The sequence below is a fragment of the Populus alba genome, chromosome 1 (genome assembly GCF_005239225.2).
Source record: "Populus alba chromosome 1, ASM523922v2, whole genome shotgun sequence".
In the NCBI taxonomy this organism is placed as follows: domain Eukaryota; kingdom Viridiplantae; phylum Streptophyta; class Magnoliopsida; order Malpighiales; family Salicaceae; genus Populus; species Populus alba.
This window is the reverse complement of record NC_133284.1, coordinates 27,902,658-27,915,674: the sequence shown is the minus strand read 5'-3', so window position 1 is coordinate 27,915,674 and position 13,017 is coordinate 27,902,658. Positions and strand designations below refer to the sequence as shown.

At 34.5% G+C, this 13,017-nt stretch overlaps 1 protein-coding gene across 2 annotated transcripts; it reads right to left on the bottom strand.

Moving 5' to 3' along the window:
- Positions 1-1,577: 1,577 nt before the first annotated feature.
- On the bottom strand, positions 1,578-7,646 carry LOC118045652 (calcium-transporting ATPase 4, endoplasmic reticulum-type). Of its 2 annotated transcripts, XM_035054341.2 has the most exons (9): positions 7,479-7,646; positions 5,804-7,284; positions 5,448-5,520; positions 5,223-5,344; positions 4,242-4,523; positions 3,771-4,148; positions 3,379-3,488; positions 2,633-2,861; positions 1,578-2,500 (listed from the first exon to the last, which is right to left on the bottom strand). In XM_035054341.2, exons 2-9 carry the CDS (start codon positions 7,220-7,222, stop codon positions 1,916-1,918), a joined length of 3,198 nt encoding a protein of 1,065 aa, XP_034910232.1. In that variant the 5' UTR covers positions 7,223-7,284; positions 7,479-7,646; the 3' UTR covers positions 1,578-1,915. The 2 variants fall into 2 exon arrangements, with proteins under 2 accessions (XP_034910232.1, XP_073259707.1); XM_073403606.1 differs by lacking the exon at positions 7,479-7,646 and having other exon boundaries at positions 5,804-7,300.
- Between the last annotated feature and the right edge of the window lie 5,371 nt (positions 7,647-13,017).

Sequence of the window (13,017 nt, the reverse complement as noted above, 5' to 3'; positions counted from 1 at the left end):
CATTAGATAACACAACATTTATTTGAGAACTAGGGATGCTTATTGTGATTGCATATCATGCTTTTCATCTACTATTGAAGGAAGTTTAACATCTGATATGTTTGAATTCTTTGATTCTACCTTGGTGGGGGTCCTCACATGGCTTCTAATTCCCTCATATTTGGTGAAAGGTCTCGTGTCATCATTTCCTCCAAATACTCCACTAGTTGCAAGTGGCGCCTAAGTTGCCTGAATATTAGCTAAACAATATGCACCCATGCTGTTAAAAACTTCGGAAAAATCAATTGCTTTTGAAGCTATTTATGGATACTCTAGTGGTGGAAGAAAAAGACTTTTCCATATCATCCAGTTGTCAATCCCCTTCAGCACTGGAGATTGGATCCCATTTAAGCCAGTCCACAGACATAAGTTCCCATTTAATATAAGAACTAATCCCAAAAAACTTCCCAAAAGGAAGAATGAGAGACTATTAGAGCCAGTTGTCTGAGGTTAAACCGCACTTGCAGCAACAATCATTGCCAAGATCATGAAAACTTGGACGCCCAAATCACACTAGCATGATCATGATAGCTCAGCGATAAGTCCAGACTCATCTGTACTGGAGAATAGAATCTCTTCAAGAGGGTTATTTTTAGATGGTGTTCTACAAAAGAAACGCCGAGAATTGCGAAGAATTTTCTGTGTCGAACTTGTTCAAGTGGGGAGAGGGTTGGTAATGTAAAGATTTTAAAAAAAGGGAATCATCACACATGCATAAATGAGACAGATTATTGTATTTCTTCCAATAAAAGCACTTATCACCATGGCTCGTTATGATTCTAATTCTTAATGCCTTAAGAAGCATTGAACAGTCCCAAAACTCACCTTCGCTTCGCAAAGGAATCGTATGCCTCCTCACTTGAACATAAGCAATAAGATCAGCTCCATGCTGATTATGAATACTTAAAAAAGATAATCTAGAAAATAGTTTAACTTATCATGTTTTAAATTTACTTCTTAAAAATCATTAGTTTAAGTTCTTTAAATTTTAAAATCATTAAAAATTTACATGATTATTAACTTTAAATATCTCGATGTGCATGGAAACCGACTCTAAACCCACATTAATATAAAAAAATTAAAAAAAAAACCATCAGGCAAAACCACCCATAAAAAAAATAAATTAAAAAGAAAAATTGAGAAAGCTATTGAACAACAAACAAACCTCTATTGCAGCGTTAACCATAGGCAGCTTCTCAGAGAAATCAATGGCATTATATCCACTAACTTTTGACTCAAGGGCTTAACAGAGACGAAATCATAAGTTTTCAAAACAGGATTCCCAGCGTTAAGCCCTGGACCTGAGAAGGCAATGGAAGGAGCCACGTGGAGTGGAGTAAAGAGAAAGAGAAGAGAGTGGGATTGAGCAACGGTCGTGATCAGACATGACGTCGCCTTCTTAGATGCTGCGGTTGTATGCGATGCCACTGTATCAGAGGTGGTGTCATGGGGCATGTTGAGGTCGAAGAATCAATCCCTGATTCTTTTTTTTCAAATTTCTTTATTGCTTTTGATTACAGGTACGAAGACAATAAAAATAAAAGAACCATGTCCATGAACATTTTTTTTTATTCTCTATTTCTAAAAGACGAAGAAGAAACATTTGATTTGCTATAGCCAGGCAAGCAACCCTTCATGGGTGTGTTCAAACGAGTTTCTTCGGCCTACTAAGATGAAAGATCTGCAACTTGAATTCCAGAATAATCCATTGTTCTGAAAAAAGTACTCGATACAATTCTGCCTAATCGAAATCTAATTCAGTCCACGTCACAACCCTTATTGTATTAAAAAGTGAAGGGCTTGAGGTAATGGGGCCGAGATTAGCAATCCAACTGAAGATCCATCAAACCAACCACGATCCCTTTCGAGTGCTCTCTCACTCTGCCTTGTGCTTTGAATGTCTGGTTGAATTAGACCGTCGCCACCCTCTTGTACATCTCCCAACAAACTTGAGAACCTCGTCGATTAGAATGACCGGGAAAGCCACAGCCAGTACCAGAAGCCATTCGTTAAAGCTGAGCGGAACAATGCCAAATACTTGAGCTAGGAAAGGTACGTAAAGGATCAGAGCGTGCAAGCCGAATGAAACAGACATGGCTAAAAGGAGCCATGGATTGACCCATGGGGGCATTCTCAAGAGGCTGCAGTCCTCAGAGAGGGCGTTGAGGGAATTGAACATCTCAATGGCAACCAATACGGAAAGCGAGAGAGTTGAAGCCTTGATTTTTCCAGATTGGAAGTATTCACATGGATTTGAATCGAAGCTGAATACTTGCGACCCAGCTGTGAATGGTGACACGGAAAAATCCTTCCAAGATCCACACTGGCCCCAGTTTGCGAGCTGAGAGTAGGTGACAAGACTATGGCCATCTCCACTGAGGTCAATACCCATGAATGTGTGATGTGTGTACCATATGATAAATACACCAACTGTTGCAATCCCAACATAGAGTCCAATGACCTACACATCAACGACCCGTTCAGGTTAACGAGTTCCCCAACATTAGAGCTAACTACAGAGCAAGAATAGAAAAGTTTTCTGATTGTGGAGAGAAGAAAAGCTCTCTGATTGTGGGAAAAGTAGTTTCTGTACCAGGTAACGGAATAAGATCCAGGTATTGATTAAGGAGTCATCGCTCCTTCTAGGAGGCTTTTTCATTACATCTCCGTCTGGGGGATTGAACCCTAATGCTGTTGCCGGAGGCCCATCAGTGACCAAATTAACCCAGAGAAGCTGAACGGGGATCATTCCTTCTGGAATACCCAAAGCAGCGGTCAAAAATATAGAGGCAACCTCACCAATATTTGAGGAGATCATGTACCTGTATTTATGATTGGGGGAGAAAACGGAGGATGGAAAAAAAATATAGTTAATTTGCAGTAATAAAGATAAAAGGTTACTTCGTGGTTATACAGAAAAGGAGTTGATTCAAGTTGAATAAACTTACAATCCAAGAATAGGAGGAAGATTGTTAATGAAGATCTTCAAGTCAGAAATCAAGTTTCTCTATTATTTTCAATGCAAGAGATGGAGGTTGTATGACAACTACAAGTTACTTCTGACGCAAATTTTGACATGATTATCATTTCATACAAAGAGATGTTTATTTAAGAAAAGACAAACGTATGCACAACGCATTGGCACACATCAGAATATGCACACATGACTAGCAGCAAATGCACAAAAAAGCTGTATCCTATTGGGTGGATCACCAACACAGGAAACCTGGACACTGCTTGAACCAAGATGCCATGTTTTCAGGGCATATCAATTTAAGAACTCAAGCATCATCCAGTTAAAACCAAATCTTTATGCAACCAAACAGAAAAATCTCAAACCTGATAAAAGCCTTCATGTTGTTGTAAATGGACCTGCCTTCGCCGATAGCAACAACAATAGTGCTAAAATTATCATCTGCTAACACCATGTCAGAGGCTTCCTTGGCAACCTGAAAATGTGTAGTTGGCATGAAAAAATTTAATAGATAAATGGAACAGCTAATGTAGGTAAGTAAAATGCAATTTGAGTGTCATGGACTTCATGAAGTCGACTAAAATGGCCTAGCCAAGTGATGTATGATTACACACTTGCAGAGCAACCATAAAAGAGAACAAACCATGAGATTTAATGACAGCATGAGAAGTTGGCCAATATACTTTCACGTACCCACAGATGTTCGTTAACTAATAAAGTCCACACAATGTATATCCCCAAATTATGATAAACTGACCTCTGTCCCAGCAATACCCATTGCTATGCCAATATCAGCCAACTTTAAGGCAGGTGCATCATTTACTCCATCTCCAGTCATAGCAACAACTTCACCATCCTCTTTAAGCAACCTTACTATTTCCTGTTTATGCCTTGGTTCAGCCCTGGAGATCAACAACCCTCCACTTTGTCTTAAATGAGTTTTTTTATCACGATGATCCATAAACTCTTTGCCAGTCAAGCTTTGAGAACTGATATTGTCATAAGGTCCAAAAACACCTATTTCATGACAAATGGCTTCTGCTGTATGCTTGTTGTCTCCTGTAATGACCATGACACGGATTCCAGCTGCTCTGCAGTCCTCAATGGCTTGGCGAACTTCTTTCCGAGGAGGATCCTTGAACAATTTGAAATCGAATAATGAATTTTAATTATGGTTGTGAAAAAAACAAAACAGACCAGAAAACAAAAGATTTCTGTGCCAACTCACCCTAAGCCCAACTAAACCAACAAAAGTGAGATTGCTCTCAATTGAAGAATAATTATGTGGCTCAAGTAAGAGCTGATGAGCTGGGTGGTCTTCATCACCATTATATGTTTCAAACTCTGAAAGGTCCTCTTTGTATGCAAAACCTAGACAACGTAATGCACGTGTTGACATTTCATGAAGGCTTTGTAAGATAAGATCCTTGGAATGCTGATCCAACGCTACAACAGAGCCGTCAAGCAACTGAATAGATGTGCTTCTATCCAATAAGTTCTCTACTGCTCCCTGCAACATTTGAGCAGAGCATTAACCTCAAATCCCAATACACACGACAAACTAAAATGACAAATGAAGAAGGCACACAGAAGCTTAAAATAACTTGTAGTTATCCATGTAAAACTTCAACTAGAAAGCCCAAAAGCAGCAGCAAAATTAGGGGGGGGGGGGGGCATCATATTTAGAAAATTTCACAAACCCAAGACATCCAACCCAAGCCATATGTTGTGGGTAACAATTTTCCGGTGAAAAAGCAAAATTAACATAGACAACTCAGCAGATTGCTAGATAAATTCAATTATTTTGTACTTAAAATGTTATTCTGAGAAAAGAATCACTGAAAAAAGGAAGTTCCTAAGATTAGAAGAAATTATAGTTTATTTTTTGTTCTTGCAGTAGATGTCCATCAACTCATTTCTAATGAGCAATTTTCAATTAAAAGACCAAAACGTTACAAAAGTACCCTTTGATCATGCTTGTTCCTACTCTTTCAAATAATTGGAAAATTTGCAGAGCATCTGACCCAATTAATAAGCAAACCTAATTTCTAATTACTTATTTTGACTCCCACAGAGTAAGTTCGCCATCATATCTTTTTTTCCCTGTTCATGATCCACATCACCAGCTATAGTTGATATTAGCTGCAAAGAACAAAACAATTTAACCGTAAAAGGCTGAGCTACAAGACAATAAAAGGGAAGAACAAACCTTCACTAGCAATGATTTTTTGTCGGAGATGGAATTCACGATAACCCCCATGGATTTTCTATCACGGTCAAACTCAAGAGTTGCAATCCGCTGCTCCATTTTATTCCAAAGTTGGCAGCAAGCTTATATGGCGCAAGAACATAGGACCCAAATAGACCAAAAAGGTACATGTCAGAGCTACTAAAAAAATAGTGAGGAGAAATTAAACAAGGTAAAGTAATATACCTAGAACATCCCCACAACCTAAAGATGATTCATTGTGACACCCTCCAGGAAATCCCATTTTTTCAACCATAACCTGGCATGGGAAAGAACAAAAAAGTCAGTGAGGAATCCATATCCCATAAACCTTGCATACTAACTAAATCCTTGTGCCATATAACTTTTAATCATGAAGCAAATTCATATGTTTCACAGATAGAAGCTCAGCCCTGAATTGTAGACATGTATACAGTTGCAAGAAAATGCACATGACAAGTGATACATACAAAACCATGAACACACACACAAACAGAAAGAGAGATTACAGGGACAACATCCAATTTAAAAATCGCAAATCCAATTTTTGAAGGTGATTTTACCTTTAAGGCAGCCTCCGTAGGCATTCCACCAGCAACATAATGATTCCCAGATTGCTCCACGTCAGCATCATTGCAAACAGCAGCAATCTTAGCAATCATTTGAAGGTTAGAATCCATTCGACCCACAGGCCAATCTTCTATTTTTCCATCGAAAGGGCTATAGGTAGTCCCTTCCACGTTGAAGGCTCTCAGAGTGCCAGCACTAGAACCCATTGCCACAAGCTTTGATACGGCCATCTGATTAGTAGTTAGAGTACCAGTTTTATCAGAACAAATGACAGTTGTGCAACCAAGAGTCTCAACACTAGGCAGTTTTCTAACAAGTGCATTCTTTTGAGCCATCTTTCGAGTTCCAAGTGCCAAACATGTAGTGATGACTGCTGGCAATCCTTCTGGTATAGCAGCCACTGCCAGTGCGACAGCAATCTCAAAGTAATACGTGCACTTCTCAAATGAGAATTTAAAATTTTTTGGCCAACCATCAACATATTCCCAAGTGAGAAAGTACTTCACATTAATAAGCCAAACTACGGCACAAACAATTCCAATTAATATTGTTAGAACTTCTCCAAACTCATTTAATTTTTTCTTCAATGGGGTATCTTCCTCATTCTGTGCAGCTTCATGAATCTGGGAATGCACCTTCCCGATCTCAGTATTCATTCCGGTCGCCATAACTAAGCATATACAGTTCCCATTCACTACTGTTGTCCCTGCAAAAACCATACATTTTTTTCCTTGAATATCAGTATTTTCTGCAACAGGCTTAACAGTCTTATTCACCGCCTCACTCTCTCCTGTCAACGACCCTTGCTCAACCCTAAGTGTGGAGCTAATCAAATGCAAAACCCGCATATCTGCAGGCACCTTATCACCCACTCTCAGCTCCACAATATCCCCCGGGACAAGTTCCTTCGCTGGCAAGCTGAAGAACTTCTTTGCATCTCTTATAACAGTGGCATGCTCTGATTGGATTTCCTTCAAAGCCTCCAATGCTTTCTCCGCGTTACTTTCCTGCCAGACCCCAACAATCGCATTGACAATCAAGATCAAGAAAATCACCAACGGCTCCACGAACGCAGTTATCTCCATCTCCCCCCCTTCATCCCCATCATACCAAGCCAATACAAAAGATATAACCGCGGCAGCTAGCAAAATTCTAACTAACGTGTCATTAAATTGATCCAATATCAGTTTAAAAATAGAAACACCCTCATGTTTCTCCAATTCATTGTACCCATAGATCTTTCTCCTCTTCTCAACATCCGCATCCGACAACCCAACTTCACGATTTACTTCGTACTTCTCTTCACATTCCTTGACATCCTTAGCCCAAGCAGGGAAGGTATCATCATCCTTTTTTCGTGATTCGATAGCATTCTCTTCCTTTTTACCATGATCTTCCCCTCTTTTACCCATCGAGAAATATCAATTAAAAAAACCCAAATCTTTCTGAAACTCAATCAATTATACCCTTTGACCTGAAATTGATAATCACTAGGAAAAACTTAGAAAACAAAAAATTAAACTGGTACAGGAAACTAAAACTGAGGAATCCAAGCAAATTATTTCAAAAAAAAGGAAAAAAAAAACAGGAGGGCAATCTGTTCAATGAGAGAAACAAACAAAAATGATCTTAAAAAGTCAAAAAAATGGGAGAGGGTCTGAGACTCACCGGAAAGAGACTCGGCAGCCACTAGCAGTATACTGATACCCCTCTCACTCTCTCCTTGTTATTCCAGTATTTACATAGAGTTATTACTCGGTGTTTAGATACGTGACTCTGAGTATAAGCTATAAAGAAGAGAGCTATTCAATTTGCTCAGATCCTCTCTGTCGCTGTCCCCTCCCTTTACCTTTCTTTTCATTTGTTAATAATATCAACGCTGCCCTTTGTGTTTGATTAAATTAATCTTCCAGTCCCTATATTTAATACTAGTTATAACTTCGTCATCTAGTTTTGAAAACCTTATCAAGGTAAGAATAGCCTTTTAACTCAATATTTTAATGGATAGGATGCTTCATGTTTTAATATAATTTTTTTATTGAGTTATCTCTCTATTTTTTATATTTAACCATGTGTTATTATTATTGATAGTATTCGTGATAAAATTCAATGTTAAGTGGATTTATTTTTTTTTATTTTTAGTTAAAATTCGGTTTTTATTAACGGGGAATCTCAGAGTCTATTCCAAACTCTATGAAAAACAATTAATTAAAATTAGTATGAAAGACTAAGCTGCAACTTAATTCCAAATACAGGGACTAAAAAACAGTATAATAATCTGTGTTTTAATACGTTTGAAAGTAGCAGGCTCCACATGTGCTGAACCAGTTGAATGAGGCCACGTCTCAAAAGCGGAGGATATGGGCCCCGTTTTGCTGGATTGCTTTCCAAACTGGCGTGCCCCTAGAAGTTTCGTGTGGGAAGGAAGTTTACGAGTTAAATAATGAGGATTATGAGTTAGCCTGTTAAACTTTAATTATTTATTTCGTACGAAATTTCCTTGTCCTTGCCTTGATAATAAAAAATTCATGCAGTCACTACTCCACACCGTAGGGATCGAACCGGAGGAGAGCTGTTCCCTGTGAAGATTCCAGGCTCACGCACAATTGACCAAGGGTTAGCCATAAAATATGCTGGGATGGGGCCCATTAGGCGAGAGTGGTGGGCGTGGGGCTGCGATGGGACCCACGTGTGGCTTCCATGTAAGGTACCCTGATTTACTGCATCGCAGGAAGAATTGTGCTGCAGAATATGCCCACACTTCCTGTAAAAAACAAAAAAAGTGGATGATTTACTGTCGGCTGCTAGAGAAACTCAGCCACGCGCGCGATCTTGCAGGGTAAACAGACCTGACCGTTGTTTTTTACTTTTGATTAAACTTTTTTAGATTTTAATGAATACCCTCCCTCTCATTTATGTATTTAATTTGTGTTATTTTTTTATTTAAATATTAATTAATATCATCTCTCTTATCTCTTTTTAAATTATTTAGCTTACCTTTTTAATATTAGTTATTTTTTTAAAAATTAGCACTATTTACTAAAAATTTAGCAAAATAACACAATTTTAAAAAAAAATTAATAAATTAATAATTTGTGCTTGTCATAATCTTAAAACATGAAATTTTATGATTGTGGTGACCTGAGATGATGGTCTCTCATCTTCTCCCCCCAATGAAACAACCCCTCCATCTTTCTCTCTAAAATAGCAATGAGAATGTTAGAGATTATGATAGAAATTATGGTTTAAAATGTTTTTTTATTTAAAAATATATTAAAATAATCTTTTTTTTATTTTAAAAAAAATTATTTTTGATATCAATATATCAAAACGATCTAAAACCATAAAAAAAAAATTTTTAACAAAAACAAATATTTCAAAATTTAAAAAAACATGATTTATACTGTATTCCCAAACAGACTCTAAAACACCCAAACACAACTCTTCCTCTTTATCTATAGACCTCTTTTCAACTTTTTTTTTGTTAGAAATTACAGCCCTCAAAGGTTGCCACCACTCCCTAACCATGACAATGAATTTTGAATTTTGATTTATCGTGATTTTAGAATGAAATTTATGAATAATTGTTGAATGAGGGTTTTGTTTGAATTATGATAAATGTACTAGGAATTGTGACAATTAGAGTCGATTTTATGTAATTTAGCATGGACAATAATATGAATCATGTTAAATTTTAGTCAATTATGTTTTATGTTGAATTTTATAAGATTTGGTTTTGAATTATGATAAATTAGCTTTATATTAGCATGAATTATGTGAATTTTGTTTGAATTGATAGTTCGGCTTCCAACAACACATCCTAATAATTAATAGTGATACCATACACATCCAAGTTTGCCTTTTTATTTTTTGTTTTTTATGATAAAATTCAATGTTTACATGAATTTAATTTTTATTTTATATTAATTATTAAACTGTAATTGCAATAAAATCTGGTTTCCATTGATGGAGAATCTCAAAACCTTTTCCAAACTCTATGCAAAAACTCCTTTTATCATATTCGAACTCAATAAACATATAATAAAGCATTAAGAGAAAAGAACATATCTCAAACCCACAATAATATCATATTTTAAAGTGTAGTTATGGTTGTTTTTTAAAATATTTTTCATACGAAAAATGTATCAAAATAATATTTTTTTATTTTTAAAAATTATTTTTAAAATCGGTAAATCAAAATAATTCAAAATATATAAAAAAAATTATTTTTTAATAAAATAATTAATTTTTTTAAGAAATGCGTTTCCAAATGGTGCATCATTTCTAATCTTGAACTCTTAGATAAAACCTACTTATTAAGAGTTTAAAGCAAAACCAGAAGAGATTACTCATCGATTAAATTGTATGGTAGCAAGTTTGAAAAAACAAAGTTACAACTTAATTCAAAATACAGGGAATAAGAAAATAGTTTAAACATTTATGTTTGAATACATCTGGAAGTAGCAAGGTTCCACATGTGCTAGACCAATTGATCAATAAGGCCTAGTCTTGAAAGCAAAGGCAGATCTAACATGCTATTCAACTCACCGAGTTAAATCAATTATTGTGTTTGAAATATATTTTTTAAATCAAATAGAATTTAATTAATAAAAAAATAACCAGCAATAAATCAGACAGACAGGAAGCCCTCTTATTCGCTCAAGAAATCTATATAGAATTATTTTCTAAAAATACCCTCTCTTCACCTCCTCCTGAAAACCCTAACTTGCAATATCAGGTTTTATTGTTAGCCCCGATAGACAGGAAAACCACACTTTCTACAACTGCTGTGGATATTTTAGAGACATGAAATTTGTATTTCCATGATGAAATATAAATTAAGTTTATGCACATAAGTGCAATTTATGGGAAAACATAAAACCTAATTTATGAGTGATGAAGATACATTCAATGCCAGTGGCGGAGCCACGTAGGGGCAAGAGGGGGCAATTGCCCCCTCCCCCTCCCAATTAGCAACCCTCCACAGCCAAAGAAACATAGGCTATAAACATGTGGCTCATACACCTCAAAGATGCAGCTTAACTATTTCATGGTATAAAGCTATATTACTTTTTTAAATGATTTATATAAATTAATAGTAGATAAATCAACATTCAAAATAAATAAAATATAAAAATTTAACAGCTAAATCAAACATAATATAATAAAAAAAAGAGTTAATCAAAACTAATATAAAGCTGTGTTATTTTTTTATTTGTTTCATTATATAATTTTAGTTTTATTTTTTTATAATTAGTTATTGAAAATGTTAGGGTTTATAATAATTTATGGGTTTGTTGAATTAATATGTTTATGGATAATATTATATGCTAATAGATATAAAATAAAATGAGTTTTTGATGAATTGATACTTATTTTATTATGAATTTCATATAAAAAATGATGATAATAAATTTATTAATAAATAAAAATGAAGTACAGGACAACTAAAAAAAATTAAGGACATAATAAATAAATTAAAAAAATATTTAATATTTATGTTTAATCCACTTGTAAAAAACAACAAGCTAACAAGAACAATATTAATTGGTGACAATCCTTTTAAGTTGTGATTTTAAATGTTATGTACCATATGTCAGCATAAAATTATTGTCAAGAACTTTTCTGATCCTTGAAAAAATTAAAAATAAATAAATAAATTTTTTTTGTATATATTGAGAAAGATATTTTTAATGAAATTAAAAATAAAATCATTATGAAATAATTTTAAAATATTAAATCTCGAAAAGAATAATTATAATATAAGTTTTTTTTATTTTAAAAATATTCTTAAATTAATTTTGCTTAACTTGAGTTGGTATATATATTTCAAATTAATTTATATATATAATAAATATATATATATATATATTATTAAATATTTGTTAGTAATTTGTCTTCTCATTCAAAAAATCTTAGCTTCGCCACTGTTCAATGCAATTAATGTTTTCCGGTAGTAGCTCTCCACGAGTGAGTTGTTTGCTGCATCAATTATCTCTTCCTGAGTTTTAACAGTATGTTGCTCAGCTGAGGGTGAGGTAGTATGATAGTAATTATTTTTAAAAGAAATTTTTATTTAAAAAATATATTAAAATAATATTTTAAAAAAATTATTTTAAGATTAATATATTAAAATCATCTAAAAATACATAAAATAAATTAATTTAATCATGTCAACTCAATTGCCAAGTTTAGGAGGTAAAAATGCCTCATTTTAGGTAATCAGCAACCAAAAAACATTTTTATAATAAGGAAAATACCTTTGAAATAAAACAAGGTATCATATTCATGCAGGTGGTCAGGGTACGTTGAAAGGAAATTAGGAGTTAGTGAATGAGGTGCACGAGAGTTGACTTTTTTTATTTATTGCGGACGAAATTTCCTTGTCATTGCCTTTATGATAAAAAATTCAAGGAGTCCAGACAGTATAAGGATCGAACCGGTGGGGGGCTGTTCCCTGTGGATATTCCACACTCAACGCACAATTGACCAAGGGTTAACCATAAAATATGCTGGGAAGGGGCCCCTTTGGCGAGAGTGGCGGGGCTGCGATGGGACTGGGGATCGCAGGGCGGCGGGTGGCTTCTATTAATTGTATTTCTGAAAAATATTTTTTAAAGAAAAATTAATTGTAAATTAATTTTTTAATATTTTATGATTATTTTAATACAATTATGTTAAAAATATTATTTTAATATATTATCAAACTAAAAATACTTTTAAAAAATAATATCTATCATATTATCAAATAAATCCCTAAAATACCTTAATTTATTGCAGAATCTGCCTATTATTTTAAAAATCTCAAAGGAATGAAGAAAATATTGTTCACCATGACAAAATTCACTATTAACAGGAATATTGTTTTTTCCTTCTTAGCCTTTTTTTTTTAAAAAAAACTAAGAATATTTTACTTGTGATTTTATAATTTTATGATTTAAGTTTATATTGTATATTCCATGTCGTGTCAAAAAAATAATTTTGACAACCTTGAGATGGATGATCACTCCCTTTTTTTATTTTCTTTTCCACAGCGTTGTCCTAGCAAACCATGTGTTTTTTTTTTAATGTCTTCATGCATTCTTTTTCATTGGGATTTAGACCGTCTCACCAAGGTCTTCTAGTGGTGGGTATTATCTATAGTGGAATGACAATGAGTCTCCAGCTATCTTTTCTTTTTTTTTCTTCAAGGTATGATATTGGCAAC